At 47.4% G+C, this 19,321-nt stretch overlaps 1 protein-coding gene across 1 annotated transcript; it reads left to right on the top strand.

The window, feature by feature from the left end:
• The first annotated feature begins 748 nt into the window (after positions 1–748).
• Gr68a (Gustatory receptor 68a) lies at positions 749–17,169 on the top strand. The gene is made up of 7 exons (XM_075673718.1): positions 749–935; positions 4,135–4,397; positions 8,126–8,391; positions 12,264–12,519; positions 13,021–13,089; positions 14,915–15,004; positions 16,637–17,169. The coding sequence occupies exons 2-7, from the start codon at positions 4,182–4,184 to the stop codon at positions 16,736–16,738; spliced, it is 999 nt and encodes a 332-aa protein (XP_075529833.1). The 5' UTR covers positions 749–935; positions 4,135–4,181; the 3' UTR covers positions 16,739–17,169.
• Positions 17,170–19,321: the final 2,152 nt, after the last annotated feature.

Genomic DNA, 19,321 nt, shown 5'->3' with positions numbered 1-19,321 from the left:
TAATGAGGAGGGGAGATAACCGATGGTCATTAAGGGTTACGGACTGGATCCCAAGGGAAGGGAAGCGTAGCAGGGGGCGGCAGAAAGTTAGGTGGGTGGATGAGATTAAGAAGTTAGCAGGGACGGCATGGCCACAATTAGTACATGACCGGGGTTGTTGGAGAAGTATGGGAGAGGCCTTTGCCCTGCAGTGGGCGTAACCAGGCTGATGATGATGATGATGATGATGATGATGATGATGATGATGATGATGATGATGATGATGATGATGATACTGATGTATCGGAGCTAAACATTTATCGCAAACCGTTACCAGAACAAACTATTTCGAAATGGCGCAGAACTAGATGGTGACGAAGCCACCGTTACAGTTCTTAAGGGCAAAAACTGCACCAACGTTTCAGCCCTAATTGCTGTTCGTTGTTCTACTCGTGATCCTGTGCCGTTATCGTGTGCGATGATCGGGACCGGCAGGTATCGTGTGCTTGTTTTCTTGTCTCGCTATCTTTTCCCGATCGCTCTACACTTCCGGCGAAGAGTGCCAAGCCAAATGTCTTGTTGTTTAATCTCCTTGCCTGTTTTCTTTCTTTCGTTCTCTTCACGAGTCAAACGAACGCAATAGTCGGGAAAGAAGAAACCAACCTTTCGCGCCGTTCCCCTTGAGCGACCAGAGGCTGGGGACACCAAAATGCTCCGAGTGGCGCCCGCGGCCCAGCAGCGAAGCCCCGCGGCCAGCAAGGCGCTGCTGGCGCGGGAGCTGCTGCGCAACGAGTGCCGGCCCTTCTACGCCGGATTCCGCGTCATCGGCCGCGCACAGCGGCTCCTGGGCTGCTGCTTCCTCGAGAACCTGGCCTCGGCCGACCCGCAGCGCGTGCGGGCCAAGAGGGCGAGCCTCTACCTGCTCTACCCGCTCTGCGTGTGGTGCTACCACTTGAGTAAGCCCGCACGACGACGAGAAGCGTTTGACGTGGTCTGGACGAGCTCTCGTAGCACTGCCATTTCATTTGCATGTCGGCAAACAGAAAGGGACAAAACACGTGCACGGCACTTCCAAGCGATATTTAATCCGTGTTACTTACGAGAGCGCACCTGCCGTATCTTGAAACTCGCGGAGAAACTTCGAGATTAATAATTTTTGCACCGATCGCACGAAAGATATCCCCCAGCGTGCACTTATGACCCCCTGCCAGTATTTCTCTGTGTACAAGTTATGCTGATATTTTTTATGCCCTAATCAACCAAAGTTAATAATTTAAACACTCTCTTTAATTAAAATAATTTTGTAGTGGAACAATCTTAACTCAGACATTTAGGCCGCTACGGATTTCGTTGTCGCCTCTACGAGAAATCAGCAACTGCTGCTTGTCTGATGTGTTCTTGTGAAATTATATCTGTTTTAATGCATCATTGATTTCCGTATTACGAAACATTTCATGTCTTCTGTAGTTACGCAGTTTGCGTTCCTTTTTTCAGCCTGTAAACGCCCGCAATGGGCTCACAGTATTTTGAAACAAGTGAAATAAGCAAATACACGTCTGCGCAAAATTGTTAGGTTTAAGAGGGGGGAACTTTGGGCCAGTTGGTCCAACAAGCTTAAAGAGGGAAAGAACCGCGACTTGAGACGGGACGTGAGACGAAGTAGTAGGCAGGACGAGCGGTAACTAGCGACTGAGGTTTACTACCATGAAACACATAGCGGCAAAAGGACGCATCAGCGCGCAGCGTGCCTTGATATGATGCGTGCTTTTGCTGCTGTGTGTTTCATGGTAGTAAACCTCAGTCGCTAGTTACCGCTCGTCCTGCGTACTACTTCGTCTCACGTCCCGTCTCAAGTCGCGGTTCTTTCCCTCTTTAAACATGTTAGATTTACAATACACAATTTCACTCATGTAATTCTTCTGTTTTGCTGTTGATTCTAAGTAAAATCATGGTGTAAGATAATCTTTCTTTTTCATACATGTGTGCATAATATATGCGTGTATATGTAATAAAAATCAGTTGGAAGTACAGCACATGCGTTCTGTCATTTTTGTTTGCTGTGCTGCGATACATTAAAGAAAAATTTTTGTTTTGGGCTTACCAGATGTGTCAAAATGCATGTGAAAGGCATAAATGCTTTTAGGCAAGTAGTCAACTGGTTTACATTTTGCCTAAGCAATGAGAAGATGGGGGCTTTGAGAATAATCGACTGATAGGTTGCTCGCGACCACTTCCTTCAGCAGGATCGACCACTTGCGGTTCCTGAACCGAGTTGTAACAGCAACGCCTTCGCTGTGGCTGTCGCTGAAGACGAAAAAGAAAAACCCCACCCAAGCGCGCACACACCAGACTCGCACGCGAAGACCGCGAAGAGCACGGCAGCGGCGTCACGTGCCGCTTCGCGAATCCGTAGACGGCGAAGACGTGCACGTTGGCAGCGCGTGCGTAAAAAATAAAGCGCCGAAATAAGAAAGTTGCTTCTAACAGCGACTACAACATTGAACGTATGACTTTAAATACGTAAGTCACACTCAACTTTATTATTTGTTTATTTGTTTTTTGCAAGTCTTCTGTGGCTTAACGAGGCGTCGTAAAAACAAAGAAAACATACATATAATACACAAAGTATGCACGCACTTGGAGAATCAAAACCATTTAGCAATACTCAGTACAGCAGTAAGTAGAGCTGTAAAAATAACGTGATAAAAATATTTTGTGTGGTAAATACTATTGAACAACTTCATGAAAGCTACCAGGCTGAAATACATGCTCAGCGAGAGAGTTCCAGTGCGCTGAGACTGTAAACGGGGAAAAAACTGTTTCTAAGCTGCTTTTATTGTACAACTTTCTCGTAGTGTGTTTGTGAGTGTGGTGACCGTTCGTGTTGTCAGGGGTTCTTTAGACAAAGGTGTGCTTACAGTGATTAATCCAAGCAAAATACTTCGCAAATATACCACACGGCCCATTTTTTTTGCAGCGTGGCACTCGTGTAGGTATACTATTTGTAAGTTGGTGAGGCTATCCTTTTGTATTTGTTAAATATGTTCCAAACCGCTCTCCTCGGTACCATTCCTAAGCGGTGAATCTGTGTTTTCACGCAAAGCTCCCGTACTACATACACGTACTCTTACTTCAGACTAATAATTGCATTATCATTGAAGCTTGTAGTTTACCTTGAACTGTATAACCTGACTTAACTTCCTTTTCTAAAAAGCTCAGTTCCATTCCACTCCGTGAAGAAGGATGACCAACGAAGCTGTGTGTGTGTGACCCTTAATGGCGAACTGCACCTCCGCCGCGGATCGGCCCGGCATTTCACTATCTTCGGGATCGGCCCACGTATGGGGAGTGCTTAAAGCCTGCTTCTCCTCCACCGTGGGTCGGCCCAGTATTGAACCATATTCGAATTTTGAAGAACCAAGTTGCGCATTAAAAAAATACAACCACAGGAAAAGGCGACGGAGACGGAAAGAGCGCTCTTTCCGTCTCCGTCGCCTTTTCCTGTGGTCGTATTTTTTGAATGCGCAACTTGGTTCTTCAAAGCAATGCCCCAACTAGTCCAGCAAGAAGTTCTAAACTACCATCTCCGGTATTGGCTCATGTAAAGGGAGTGCTCAACGCTTGCGTCACCTTCGCCGCGGGTCAGCCCGGCATTGCACTATCTTCGAGTTTTTTTTTTTTTTTTCTACACACGGACACGATAGTGGGGAAAGTAGCTCTTAATAGCTTCGCTGTAAAATACGCTATTTCTGTAGCGCGGAGGAATGACTTTCAGATATCTGCAGTGAAATTCAAGTGACTAGTTTAAGTAACGCCAGAATATCTATTATTTTTTCCTATTTCTACATATGTACGTGGCATAAGAACGTGGCAGAGTATCCTTTCCGTGTATTTTTCAAGAGCAGAGAGAGAGAGAGACAGCTCTAATGAAACGATTCTGCCGACATGCGTACAGTGTCCTACATATACTACTCTGCATGGGGGAGGGTATGAGGGATTGAAAGGCCCTAAAAGATAAATGTTTTATCGAAGTTTCACCTCATAACTATCTCAGTGCACCGCCGTCCTGATGTTTCGATGGCTGTGTTCAGACGTGCGTTTCTCTAAACTAATAGAACACCACGAGATGGGTATGCGCGATGTTCTCGAACGCAGCGGTCGGCCTGACCTTGTTCGTGGACTCGGAGCGGCACAAACACGCCATGAAGGACACGGACCGGCTGAATAAGACCATCTTCATCGCCTTCATGGCGGCGCTCATCGTGGAGGCTGCGCTCAACAACGTGCTCCTCTTGGTCCAGGCGCCCAAGTTTGTCGAGCTCTTGCGAATCTGTGGGTTCATCGAGCTACATACTGCTGTGCCTCCCTACGTGCAGCGACAGACAGTCCGCTTCGCATGGGCCATGGTGACCTTCCAGGTAAGGCGCTGATGTTGGCACTTGACCGCGCGTGAAAGGAAAATAAAGGAACATTCGCAGATGTATGCAAATTTGGACAATTCCTGCCTCTAAGAAAGGCTTGCCATCGCCCCCACTATCCCCCAGTGCACGTGAACAGAATACGCTGGCTGATTCTCTATCCTATATCACCGATTGGTATTTTACGGAAGACGCAATACTGGAACCTTGACCAGACAGCAAATGCAATTTCAGAGCAATTTGCACATTACTTGCATTCCTGCACAGTACGGTTTCGACTCGCGGTTGTGAAAGTTCATCTTATAGAATTTTTACTGACACCTTCTCTACACATCATCATCATCATCACTCACAGCCCTCTTTGTTTTCCATTTCTTTGATCCCGGCGCATAGCAGCAGCTAGGGTAGAGCTGTCTGCCTCAAGATGACCTCTCTCATTCCTTAGATAATCTTCCATACCCAAGACTTTGCAAACACTTGCCTATGTCTGGTGAAATTTCCTCGCGATACCCAAGTCTCTTTGTTCGCTTCATTATATCCGAACATTGCACTTCCACACTGCACGCTACGTCCAAGGCGTGTTCGTGTATGCTGCATGCACTGACCTTACAGCGCCGGTACCACATTGCGCTACGACCTCCATGGTGCTTCCTCGATAACGACTGCGGCGCCACACGTTGCCGCTGCGGCACGAAAACGGTTGCGCAGCAGTGGAGCGGCTGATTTGAGTTGGCAGCACCTCGCGACATCGCCGTACCCGTAACAATATATTTATATCGTCACGGGTACGGCGTCCGATCTACTAACGCTACATCCTGTTGGAACTTGGAAATAGTTGGACGTCGTAGTAGCCACAAGTCGCACGCCCGATCCGTGGACAGATCGTACCGTGTGCCTCGTGCGAGCAGACGACCAGCCCTAGATGGAAGCGAGGAAGCAGCGTCCCGTGGTGCTGTGCACAAGTATCCCGATCTCTGAAGCCAATAATAGTCGTGGAGCTGGCGAACGTCAAAGAGAGCCCAAGCAGCCACTAAACGCGTAATACTGTTACGGTGGGAAAAGAGGACAATGTCGACGACGGTGAAGACGACGAAGTGGCAACAGCCTCGGCTCACATAACAGCAATTAGATATAGAAAATATTCATTTCATAGAGATATCAGTGAATCAATAACAACATGGACAGAATATCAGCACCTCAAATTTCCGTGGAAAATCCAGTGGTGTCCATCAAGACAATCAGAAGTAGCAATCACGAGATTACGCTGCCGTGTCCCTCCATTAAACCTATATTTACACAGGACTGGTCTGACGCTGTCACCTCTGTGTCCATACTGCCAAGAAACAGAATCACTAGATCATTATTTTTTGGTATGTCGAAGATACAAATTGTTAAGAAGAAGACATCTAGAACTTCCGTTCGCAAAATTAGGGTTAATGTTATCACCAGAAATTATACTATCTTTCGGTGCGTCAGTTATAGGGGGCAGCCACAGGGACGTTTTTGATGCCGTTTGCAGTTACATCCAGTCAACAAAACGAATAACTTTTTCACTTTCTCTTGCATTTTGTTTGTTTTTGTATGTTTTCTTATCTCTCTTTCGTTAAATTTTTTTTTCTCATCGAATAAGTGGCACTTCAAAAGAATAGGTGAACGTTTCAGCACCCAATTCTTGGCCAATCCCCCAGTGTGGGTATGAGCCATAACATGAGGCCATCATCATCATCATCATCTCTCGGGATTCTCAGCTGATGTTTATGTATCTCTTGTAAATACACCGTGTAAATAGTTTTATATCCCGCACCTACACCAAAATATCACGGGTATGTCACCTCTTCCGCTTTCCTCCTCGCGCTCTCTTCGCTATCGCCGTCTTTCATTCCCGCTGCGCTCCACGCTCAGTCTTTCATCCTTCGCTGAGCTCGTTCGCTCGGTTACGAGGGAAGCCGACACCGACGCTCAGGGCGCCTACAATAGCTGTGCTCTAAAATAAGTACTCTACTTATAAGCTCCGGCCGGGTCGCAAGCGCCATCGGCTGCGGTGGCCACTGGATTCATGGGCGGGTGTCATCGGAGCCGCGCGCCAGTGGACGACGCGCCTTTGTGAACTGCTAGTCGCTAGCTGTGAAATGCTTTTATTGACAATGTTCGTGCAAAACTAAGGAGCGTCGTGCAAATGAGTTCATCTTGTACTTCCTGATGACGATACGAACTTTTGCGACCGTGCATGCATGCATGCAGTGACGCTGAATCTGGCCAGAGTCTGCGCTGCGCACGGTCGCTCGCGCGCCCGTTTCATATCTGTACTGCGCACATGCGGCAAGTAGGATGGCCAGGCATAATATCAATATTTATGGGGTGCTACGTGCCAAAACCACGATCTGATTATGAGGCGCGCCGTAGTCGGGGACTCTAGATTAAATTGGGCCACCTGGAGTTCTTTAACGAACAGCCAGTATCTCGTGCACAGGCGTTTGCATTTCGTCCCCATGGAAATGCGGCCGCAGCGGCCGGGATTCGACCCCGTGACCTTGTGCTAATCAGCGTGACGCCAAAACCACTAAGCAGCTACGGCCAGTGGCCATGAGTGGTATACGAACGATAGCAGCGAAATCACACCGTGTGTAGCAGCAGTCTGAACATACCGGCATGACGAGGCATCGGTGCGCGGGTTGCAGCTGTCTCCATCGTAGCAAAAAGATGGCACCGCAGCAGGCGAATCGTTCGTTTCCTCCCGCGGAACACCGACAACAGTTGGTTGACTTCCCTTTCAGCAAGGCTCGGAATAAAAGGACACCAAGGAAGAGCAACACAATTTGCCCGCATCATTTTGTTATTTCTTTTGTGCTCACTTTTTTATGGCTGCCAGTGCATACGTTTTCATGTTCTACTTGCAGTGCTGTCAATTTCGAACCCGCTGCAGTGAGGGGCCCCAACTGAAAACGGTTCGCTACGTGTGTACTGCGGCAGTGGTTCCGACTGGCACGCAGTTATCGGCCTCACTTTACCCAGGATGACGACGACCACGATTCTGAGGCCGACGACACGCTCGCAATTAGCAGGGATGTTCAGCAACTGGCAATTGCACAAGCGTGCTCCTCAAATTGTTGGGCCCACTATTATGGCTTCGGGTGGGCAGTCTAAGTGACGTTAAAATCGATCCTAATTAATTATGCTATCAGTCACATTGGAGCACTTACGGTTTTACTCCGTGATTATCAGATATATACAGACTCATCAAAGTACAAAAGTGAAAGACAAATATTCAAGGGGAACTTACGTGGATGAATGCGAAAGCATTGCGGCCGCGCCAGGAGAAGTGCCGCGACGTGACCAACGGTGTTTGCCACAAGGTGCGCACAGCGCAGGGTCGTGGGTGCGAGTGTCTTAACTAGCTCTACCTAAATAACTGTGCCTTAACACCTTAATTAACACCAAAGGTCGTGGATTCGACTCCCACCGAAGGTCGTGGGTTGGAGCGCCCTAAAGAACTGCGCCTTAATCCCAAAGGTTGTGGGTTCGAGTGCCTTAATTAACTCTATCTTACTTAACTTTGCCTTAATTCACCTTAATTAACGCCAAGGGTCGGTGGGACCGTAGCCTTTTCGGACAACGGCGTGGTCACGCCAACGCCGGATTTCCCGCGAGCCATACAGTGCGTTCGCATTAATGATTCCGCTGTCAGTGGACCAAGAGCGGAGCAGTCTTTTCAAGCGTGTCCCACGCAGGTTGCCGCCATCATCCTGAACGTGGCCCTGAACGTCCACTCCCACTTCGGCACGGTGCTGCTGGCAGAAGATGGTCGCCAGCTGGACCCGCTTGTCATGAACCTAGCCGTCAGCAATGGGTTCGTGGGTGTCGTGTACCTGTCCTCCATGTGCCTCAGCACTCGGCTCCTGCTCATGTACATCTCCAGGGCCGTCGCGCTCTACCTGGGCTGCATCTACAGGAACCTGGACCAGTGCCTGCGATCGAGGAGCACTCCGGAAAGCAGGTGGACTTTTGTGTTTGAACAAGTAATTTGACGGCACACACGGTGGTGCGCAATGTTCCGTGCAGAACAAACTAATCTTAGGCCAATCGGCGCTCGTAAATGTACGTTCAGGACAGCGCAGAAACGTATTCGCTCATTTCAGTCTTCATCAAATGCTTTTTATTCTGTCTGACACGCATGCTAGGATTGCACGCACTTTGCCCGCACTTGTTGAAAGCAATATGTTAACCCACGACAGAAGCTTCACTGTTGCTATACATTACTGCGACAAAGGGACCGTATGCCAAGTATGCCGGCGCTGCTGGAGGCGTGCAGTGACGTGGTGTCGACCTTACTTGATTAAAAACACTTCAACCGAAAAAAGATACAATAACAGATCGACTGAAAATCTGCAGAACGTCTTATTGGTAAGGAGAACATGGTCGATCATTGCCATGCCAGTCTTGCGCGCTTCTTACTTCACAAAATGCAGCACTGTAGTTGCGCATAATGCGAAAAAACCCAGTTTAGGGAAACGCGTAAAGCTTAACGGGGCTTGCGACAAAATCAAATGCACGCACAGCGCCAAACGGCGCTTCTGTGTGCCGTTCAAACAGTGACAAAGGAATCGGTACTGCAGGACGTCGTGCCTAGAAGTTTGAACGCGAACTTACAGCGGTGACTCAGAGAGCTCGCGAGACCGACTGGCTTCGAAATGAATCGAGTTTGGGCTTTTGCGATTATTAGGCAGCATGAAAGACGGGGCAGTGAGGGAAACGTGAAAACTGAAGCAGGTGGACATTTGTACCCAGCTCACCAACGTCTGTGTCTCCTATCGTGCATACGTTTTCATCTCGCTGCTTTTAATTCAATTGCCGTCCGCTCACATTTAGCTTGCTGCGGCTCTGGTCCCTGAAACGTTGATCCCGCTCGCGAAACGAAAGAGGAAGTTACGCGTCCCAGTGATAAAAGTGAGGACGTGCGCTGTTTTAGCCGACGCTGAAAGTTCAGCAGATTCCGTTTGGCCGCACGGTTTGTGGCCGGTGAAGCGTCGGCCTTCCGAGAGAGAGAGAGAGATCCGAACGACAGCCCGTGCCGACGCGTGCCAGCAGCACCTGCCTCGTGTAGACTCGAGCGTCTGCGCAATTCTGTTGCGACAAAGATGCTTGCTGCCGCTATAAGTTCATTCTCGGGAGTCGGCTATCCCGAACTGCAGTGCCAGCGGCGGCAGCGAAAAAGAACGAAGGTCGGCGCCAAAGCAGGCTTCGGTTGGCAGGACACGTTTGGTGAACTTTTATTCACTGTGACATTCGAAGGTTTCATCTCGAAGGTTTCATGCTCTTTACCTGACCAAGGTCTCGAAGCCTTCTGGCCATAGGACCGGACAATAAAGACACAAATAAAATGGGTAAATTAGTATTTTGCTCCAATTAAGCGACCTGCTTTATTCAAAGAACTGCTAATCTTAACTAGCAGTGCTGACCTTCTGGCATAAGCACGAGAAAAGGAGCGAAATAAGCATTTTTACAGTTATTATAGAACTTTGTTTTTACCGCCAAATGCCAGCGACGAAGGCGCGCGCACGCTCGCTCGGAAAAACCGCGAAGTGGCAAAAAGAGAGAACTTGTAATCAGAATTCTCAAACCTCATTATAATTAACAATTTAGCCGTTTATTGTTGTTAGCTAGAAAATGACGAACACAACTTGCTGGCGATCGATTTCATTTTGGAACTTTTACCGACAAGAAATACGGAATATGACCGCATCCTTTATAATGCACATTAGGGCGTCTTCAACGGCAATAAATGTGTTCGCAACAGACGAAAACTTATGTAAAGAAACCATCGATGACGATCGTGAAACTAAGCGAATAGTTTTCTGCTACCGCTAAATTACCTGTTAATGTCCGTATATCGCAGAAATTTATGGAATGCACCAGCATACTTTGAAATTCTTGTACTTAAGGCTTTAGCGATGTTTCCGTGCATGTTTTTATGTTATTGTTTCAGGACGAGTAAAAAACAAGCTTTTGTCGAGTAATCGTTCTGTACTCGGCTTCATACACTAGGTGTAACGCTGTGAAGGCTAGGCAAGAAGTTCGGTTACCAGAATGAATCACTCCGCGGGCGTTCTTTCATAAGAACTTCACTGCGGGCCAGCAGCATTTGCGCGGCGGGTTTCAAATAAATAACGCTAAAAATAAAAAAACAACGAACAGCAAAGTGATATAAGACAACGTGTTAGTAGCCGCATAAGTACGTGGTTTATTTATTTCTAAGATATTTTCCTTTTCATTCGTAACTGAGCCTATACTGTGAAGGACATTTTCGCAAATATTGGTCAGAAAATGCCGAACTGTTTCTAGGCGCGAACGCAGCCACAGCCAAAGCCTATCTAGCCTCCATAGCGTTGCACCAGATGTGTGAAAAGGAGCATTATCGTTTCTATTTTGCATGCTTGCGAGCGCGAACTACTAAGATTTTGTGACTAACGTCTCGGAAAGCTTGCCGCACTTGTCTTTTTACTGACGTCTTGTACAGGGGATGGATCAGGGCGACAAAGCCCCACCGTCGACCGCAGCACCTGAACGCGCGACGACGAACGCGTCGAAGGCCGGCACGCGACGGCCACGCGGAGGGAAAAGCAGTCGTAGCATAAACTCGAGCAGGCGACGATTGGTCCCCGATCAGTGAAGTCTTTCCTCTCCCCGTTTCGAGGAGATACCTCGTTGGCCGCGAGGCGCCTGCGGATGCGTCGGCGCTGCCTCAGGCGAGGCGGCTTGATCGTGTAACTGCAGTGAAGCCGGCTCTCGGGAAGAAGCCCCATAGCCCAAGGTTTTATGGAGAAGAGTGGGGGCTTTGCGAAGAATAACGGCCTGCCTACGGTCCGGCCGCCATCGGAAGGACCACCGCGGGGGCCGGTCCGGAGGTCTCTTCGGGCCGGATCCAGCCGCGGGCCGCAGTTTGGGGCCCCCCGGTGTAGGCGCTGTGGTCTGTGGTGGCGCTGTGGCGAGTGGGTGCATTAATGCGATTAGCATTCTCAGCCTGCTTTACAGGCTCAAGTAAACATGTCATCAGCAATGCAGTGCGCCGATACATTGCTTGAATGTTATATATATAATCGCACTGATGCCCACAGTCGCCGTAAGATAAGTTCTACTGCCAGACTTTTAATGCGCATTGGGAGTATCAGAATAAAGCTTGTTGTTGGGCTGGCTGGTGCGTGCTTTATACACCGAAAAAGACGCAAAACACCAAGGATAAGACAGGCGAAAGGAATTGGCGCCAACTACCTTTATTCTGAGAAAACAGCGTCACATGTAGCCAGCCACACATGCGCGGCAAGTTTCTGCGCGTCATACAGATCGGTCAATAACAATACACGTGCTAGTTTAAAAAAGCATCTAAAGAATTCAAACACAGAATCGCACACCACCACAGACGTATCGCTAACACAGGTATCTTTCTTTCTTTTCATGTATTATGCCTCCAACATTTATCGTGGAAGCACCTCGTTACTTCTGCCCATTACGCTCATACTGGTGAATCTGGCCTCGCATGATTTGCAATGTACCGTATTCTTAACAGAAAGTTAAGAATAACAATAATGTATTCGTAACAGAAAGTTCATGCACTGCCGCTCGGTCATCAACACATCGGCCAAAGGCCCCGAATTTTACAGAAAAAGAAATTACGTCGACCCAATGCGTATCTTAGAATCTATTTAGAGTGAAGTGGTTGATCAAATGCCACAAACTTGTTCCTCCTGTGCAAGACGTTTCACAGCAGAGCGAGTACGCCCGGCAAGTCTGCAAGGCGGGGAGAGCTAAGAAAACCAGCTACGACGACGCGGTGGCAGAAGCACGTTAATTATGCGGAGCGCGCGTTCGCAGAAAAGTGCTGCTGGTGGACCACATGCGCGTCCAGTTGGCGCTGCTGAAGAACTGCGTCGACTTGGCCAGCTCGCTGCTCGGTCCGAGCCTGCTGTACGCCTACGCGTACAGCGTGGCCATCCTGTGCGCGGCCGCTTACTACACCATCATCCCGGAGCTGGAGTTCCGCGTCCGACTCTTCTTCTTCTTCTTCGGCTCGCTGCACTGGCTCAGCGTCCTGCTGCCCACCGTCACCACGCACCGGATGAAGGGAGCCGTAAGCCTTTGTGCGGCTATTCCGAACACGAGATGCGCACATCGATCAGAGAAATTACCTAACATCGCAAAAATAAGAAAAGGTTTTTCTTTAAATGGGGTTTTACGCGACAAAACCACAATCTGATTATGAGGCACGCCGGGGGACTGCGGATTAATTTTGACCGCCTGGCGTTCTTTATCGTGCACATAAAACTGAGCACATGGGTGTTTTCGTATTTCGCCCTCATCGATATGCGGCCGCTGTGGCCGGGATTCGATCCCGCGACCTCGTGCTTAGCAGTTCAACGCCAAAATCACTAAGCAACCAAGGCGGGTAACTTAAAAAAAAAATAGATTGAAGCCCACAAAGTTTACAACCGTACCTTAGCAGTTACAAATATAAACAGGATACCATGTTGGAGTGTACAGATAAGCGCATGGGCGTCAAGTAACCAAAAGTTGTTTCATTTAATTTTTGGCTTGAAAAATGTGGCATAATGGACACGCTGTTATATTTCAGGTCATCGATTTGCGGAGCGCAGTGCAAGGAGTGTCAATGGCTGATTACTCCGACGACCTGCTAGCACAGGTTTGTTCATTGTGGCTTGCGTCGTTTTAATGTCTTAGCTAAATTCTGCCTGCTCACAGATAAGCAACGGTTTATATTAAATAATCAAGAGCAGTGAACGTTCCCAGTAACACATTCAAGAGCATCAATGATATTCTTCAATAACTCTGCTGCTTCAAATGAAACACTTAATACCCCTGTTACACGGGCACTCGAACGGCCGTTAAAGTTCGCCTTAACGGCCGTTAGGCGGAGTTACACGGCAGCGCCAGCGCCGTTGGAAGTCCAACGGCGATTGACTCGCCGGTCTCCGTTCTGCCACCGTTTCCGTCTGTTTTCTCGTGAAAAAGGCAAGATGGCAGTCCCCAGCAGCAACGTGTCCCCGCTGCAGGCGAGCGCGCCGGCGCAAAAACGCTTTGCCTGGACAGCGTCACTGACTCATTTACTTAACTTGTGGCAGGATCACTTTGCCGAACTGCGAGCTCAGAAACACAATGCGCCCGTGTACACAAGGATGACGGCACTGTTCAACCAGCTCTGTTCAGCCAGTCTGTGTAGCGAGAGGGGTGCGAGCAGCACTGGTGTAGGGGTGTGCAAGCTCGCATGTTCGTATCCTCCCGTGCTAGTGAGGGACAGGAGCTCACGATGTAGGCAAATGTGGAACGGGTCACGCGAAAGTTGGCCTTGAAATCTTGATCCGACAACGTCGGCACGGTGGTGTCGTACCAAGACGGTCGTCTGTAAAGCGTCCACACACTCCTTTGCCTGGCAGACATCACCACAGAGAGTGCAGCGAGGATGCGGCATCGCTTCTCGGCCGCCTTCCGCTTCTTCTTAATTGACGCTTTCTTAATGCGCACAGCTTGCAGTTCAGCCCTTTTTGCAGACAAGGCCTCGTAGTGCGCAACCAGGAGAAGCAAATCGGGTGGACGATCACGGTCGCATTCATAAGCGGCCGGCTAAGCGCCATTCCACGGCTGTTCTCGGATGCGCGTCGCAAAGTTGCACCACGTTAAACACTGCACCTACTGAATCGCGCAGATGGTCACTCGCGGTACGAAAGAAAAAAGGAAATGCACAGTGGTGCTGCGGTTAGTACAAGCGATGGAACGTAAAATGGGACGCTTCACCACGTTGAAACCACAACAAACGCAGCCATTTTGCAACGCAATGGATCGAATTGGATCCAGAAACAAAAGTTTTTCGAGTTGGCGAGGTGAAAAGTTCAAGAGTCACGTGATAACTCGTTGAAAGGGCAGGGCACCTACTGAACATGGAAAGTGCCGTGTGAGCGCAGCCGCCACCGTTCCCACGGCCGTTGCGGCGTTCAACTGCCGTTTGCGTTAACGGCCGTTGCAAGTGCCCGTGTAACAGGGGTATAAAAAACATTTCAACTGATGAAAGGGTCACTGTCAAGATGTTCTTTCTCGACTTAGACTGAACTACCTGTCTATCGAAACAAAAAAAGAAAGGAAACAGAAAAGCCACCCTTAGGAGGAGGCTGGGCAAGCAAGAAAAAAACGCAAAAACCAAAAAAGATGGCGGACGGCACCTTAGACGTCACCAGCTCGCCGTGGCGTCACGGATTTGACAGTGTCTACTCGGGCACACTTAATTTTTAATAGCGTTTTGAAAGAGTACTTCATTAGGTTGAACTGATCAAGTACATTTCTTGGGCGTCCCTTCAAACTGCGAATGCGGCTTGCTTTCCTTCCTATTCAAGGCATGATTTGGTCGCAAGGTCACACATAAGGCAGATGCGTCAGACGAGCGCGAAATGTGCTTTCACGGCATGCGATCACCGAGACCTCCAGCAGTAGGCGCCACTAGACATTCCTATTCGCAGCTGCGGATGATGCTGAACAGCATGAAGCACGACGACCTCAGGTTTACGGGCTGCGGGTTCTTTGTGGTGGACCTGTCGACGTTTGCCGATGTGAGTAACGACTGTGACTCCTTGTAGTTCGCTTTGGGAATTATTATAGCGCATGAAAAAGGTCGGTGTATTTCGTATAATGGACGTCTGGGTGACATCGAACAAGGGTGTGGAAAACAAAAGCATACAAAGGGCGCGAAAATAAGAATGACATGACGACTCGATGTGAAGCCTTAATCGCGTCAAGTACATACATGTTCGAGCAAGCTGCTCAAGACCGAGATGTGTTGCAATTGAGCCTGCATGTACTGCGTATCGCTAAAAGCTAAAATATTTACGTAAAACGATAAGGCTTTCAATCCTGGTATTCTCGCTATGACCCGGAACCGTTTCACCGTTGTTTTAAAACGAATGTTTATCTAATCGCACGTACATTGATATCATCGCGTCAGTATATATGTGTGTATATGGTTGAAGAAACGAAGGGGCACACTTAAGAAAATTGCATGTTTAGTGGTTCAACGTGCCGGGGCCAGGGCACGTTGAACCGTTAAACCATTAAACCGTTGAACTATACCTATGCACTGGGCCTACGAAACATTTCCTTGAAATATATATATATATATATATATATATATATATATATATATATATATATATATATATATATATATATATATATATATATATATATACACACACCCACCCACTTAAGGATACGAACCTACTGCCATTTCGAAGCTTTGTTCGCAATGTTATGGTGGACTCGCACAGAACTGCGGCAGCTCGCTTACTTAACATGTTTTACGTCACCGCTTTAGCGTCACTTCATCGGCTTGAAAAAATAAGTACGCTACTAGGGTACCGACCATAGTGTACATTATTTTTTTATATTTATGAATGGAACCATAAAAAGACTGTTGCTTTACTTGCTTAATGTTTCGTGCTTGATTGTTTGCTTTTTTACCCCTCTTTATCTATTGTTGGGCGCACTCCAGTGTGGCTAATCTCCGTCGTGCGGAGGCGACCACAAAACGACGCGGCGTGCACTCCGAACGTCATTTGGAGGGCACCTCGGAGCCATATCGCGCACCGCTCCCCCGTTGGGCGACTGCACCACGACGCTTGCCAGCGGAACGCAACAGGGGTATTACGCACCGCGCGGGACAGCAAAGATTAATTGAGAAGCGTTGATTTTATGCTCCCTCTCAGAAATATCCCATACGGTATACTCGCCGAGGTGACTCGGTGGCTATGGCGCCGTGCTGTTGGGCCACGAGGTCCCGGGTTCGATTCTCGGTCGCGGCGGATGCATTCCAACGAGAGCGGAACGAGAAAACGCCCGTGTACCGCTCGGCTCGGGTCCAAGTTAACTCGGAGTGTTCAAAATGAACCTGAATCCCTCCGCTACGGTGTCCCCTATGGCATTCTGAACTGTTACGGGATAGTGAACCCCGCAATTTAATTTCGCAGCCCGGGTGCATCTGTCTTCTACGTTTAGTCTTAAGCTGGATACATCGATAAAATCGCACTTCTTCGCATATACACAACTGGCTGTGATTTGACAAATGCCTTTAGATCGAACGCGAGAGTGATAGCAAGCCCCGCTTCGCACATTTGCTGAAAGTGTGGCGAAGGTTGGGGCCACCATGGCGCACATTCCGACACATGTGTTCCCCATTCTATTTTCAGATCATGGGTGCTGTTATCACGTACACCGTCGTGTTGGTCCAGACGAACGAAAGCTACTTGAGGGGTTCGCTTGAACAGTGCACAAACCATACAATCGCCTAGGCAAAAACACCTAGAAATGCAAAGCATGCACCGTGTGCAAACAGTACGAGGTCCCTCAAAACCGCAACGTGAGCAGGAGCCTGTTCGTTTTCTAATACAGAACAAGAAGTGACGGCACCATGCCTATGTGCATGTAAAACCAACGAAAAAACACCAAACAAAAATAATGACTCAGAAAAAACAAAAAAGTTGCGCTTGGCGCTTGTTTAAAACCTAAATGAAGACGTTTTCAATAAACTTAAACGTAAATTTAAAGTAAACTTAACTCGAAACACGGTGCTCTATGTATGTAGCACACTTCTACGCCTCTCGATCTCCACCACTATTTCTCGCTTCTATATTTTAAGCGCTGTAGGAAGTCTGTACACGTGATTAAATAAATTAATGCTGACAAGTATCAAAGTCTAGCTGCTAATTCGCCACGATCAGAAATGAATGATTCAGACGTGTGTGCCCGACACAATATACGCACGAACATTAAACATATTCAGTGGTTACAACTTGACTGAGTCCAGGCAAGGTTGGGTTACAATAGAGTGGATGAGGATGTTGCTGTCAGTGCAATGAAATCACAAGTGATGGTAATGTCTGACGAATTGTCCGGCAAGCTAGTCCGTCAACCTACCAGAATAACGCCATCCGTGTCGAATACTCTTCGTCTGCTGCTAACATCTGAACCCGATTTTACTTCTAACGTTACATCTTATATGGCTTAAATTATCATTTACTCATTACTTTTCAGATGAACACTTCATGACCTTAAACATCAAAAAGATATAAGTTTACTAGAGATTACAAGAACGCTAACTTTGAGGCAATTAACCCTGAGCTCTGCACTTTTATAGACATACTCTTTTACCACTTCAGCGACCGTAGTGTTCAGTCCAACTGGAGCATGTTTATAGCTAGTGTCGCAGATTTTTTTTTTTAATGCGAGGGTAAATGATCAGGGCATACAAGGGTATGGGATGGGGGTGAATAAGGATGATTAAATGAATGAAAAAAGATTTGCTGACCTAATGAAGTCCAAGAGGGATCGATAATGCGGTCCCTGCGTCCAAGCAGTGTCGCTGAATTATCCAACAAGTGCATCCCTCTTCACCGTCTAATTTTAAATCGCAATGCACCATGGTTTAATGTTAGCCTTCAGCGGCTAGCAAACGAAAAAAAGGCGGCTTTATAGATTATCCCGGCTACGTCCTAGTAACATGAGCTGGGAATCGTACAAACAGGCTTCCGAAGAATACATGACCTCCCTTAAAAACTCGAAGCAGAATTATCAACAAAACACTTTACCATGCATGCTGATAACTGATCCGCGAAAGTTCTGGCGCTCTGTAAATCCCAAAGCTGATAACACAGTAACCCTTATCGATAGCTTTGGTGGTGACATTTCGCCCGAGAAATGTGCATCCGTGCTTAACACCGTTTTCTCGCGCAACCTTTCTGATGGCGTAAATGTCTCACTTCCAGAATTATCATGCTCCGAATACACCATTGCGTTTCCTATAATAATGAATTTTAGCGGTGGTGAAAATATAATTAACAAATTAAATATTTCCTCTTCACCCGCCTGCGATTGGATTACCACAAAGTTTTCGAAAGCCACAAATGTGTATTCATCCATTATATTAACCAAGCTATTTCAGCAGTCATTGGACACGGGATCCCTGCCAGTTGAATGGAAGATCGGCAAGGTGATTCCACTTTTCAAGTCTGATAACCAGCAATCACCATTAAATTACCGGCCCATTTCCTTCACCAGCATTCCTTGCAGAATATTTGAGCATATTTTGTTTTCAAACCTTGCTAACTTTCTCGAATTAAATTCGTTTTTTTCATCATCACAACATGGTTTTCGCAAATCATACTCTTGCGAAATCCCACTAATATCTTTTCCTCACAAACTTCATGCAGTCCTTGATCGTTCTCTAATTGACTGCATTTTTCTAGACTTTTCTAAATATTTGACAAGGTATGTCATAAACTGCTTCTCTACAAACTGCGCCAGCTTAACATAAACTCCGAAGTACTCTTTTGGCAAGAAATATTTCTTACTAACCGTTCCCAGTTCGTGTCTGAAAATAACGTTAATTCAGAGCATACTGCTGTTCGATCTGGGGTCCCTCAAGGAACGGTACTAGGCCCTTTGCTCTTTCTTGTTTACATTAATGACTTATCTTCCTGTGTTTCTTCACATTACATTAACTTATTTGCCGATGATTGTGTTGTCTATCGAGAAATAACCTGCGCTGATGACACTAAGGCCCTTCAATCTGACCTTGGCGCTATAACAAATGGTGTAACATATCGTTGATGGAACTTAACATAAGGAAATGCAAAGATATGTGCATATCTAGAACATCGTCTGTCTGGTCCATTTGCCACATCAATAATACTGCTCTGGAGACTGTGTTCTCGTATAAATACCTTGGAATTCACATAACATCAAACCTCTCTTAGGCAGACCGCATTTCGTATATAATTAACGACGCTAATCGAATTTTGGGGTACCTCCATCGTAACTTCGCAAAAGTACCTCCATCTTCAAAATTAGTCATGTACAAAACACTCATTCGGTCG

Source organism: Dermacentor variabilis, chromosome 11 (genome assembly GCF_050947875.1).
Source record: "Dermacentor variabilis isolate Ectoservices chromosome 11, ASM5094787v1, whole genome shotgun sequence".
Classification (NCBI taxonomy): Eukaryota; Metazoa; Arthropoda; class Arachnida; order Ixodida; family Ixodidae; genus Dermacentor; species Dermacentor variabilis.
This window is presented reverse-complemented; position numbering and strand designations above follow the sequence as displayed.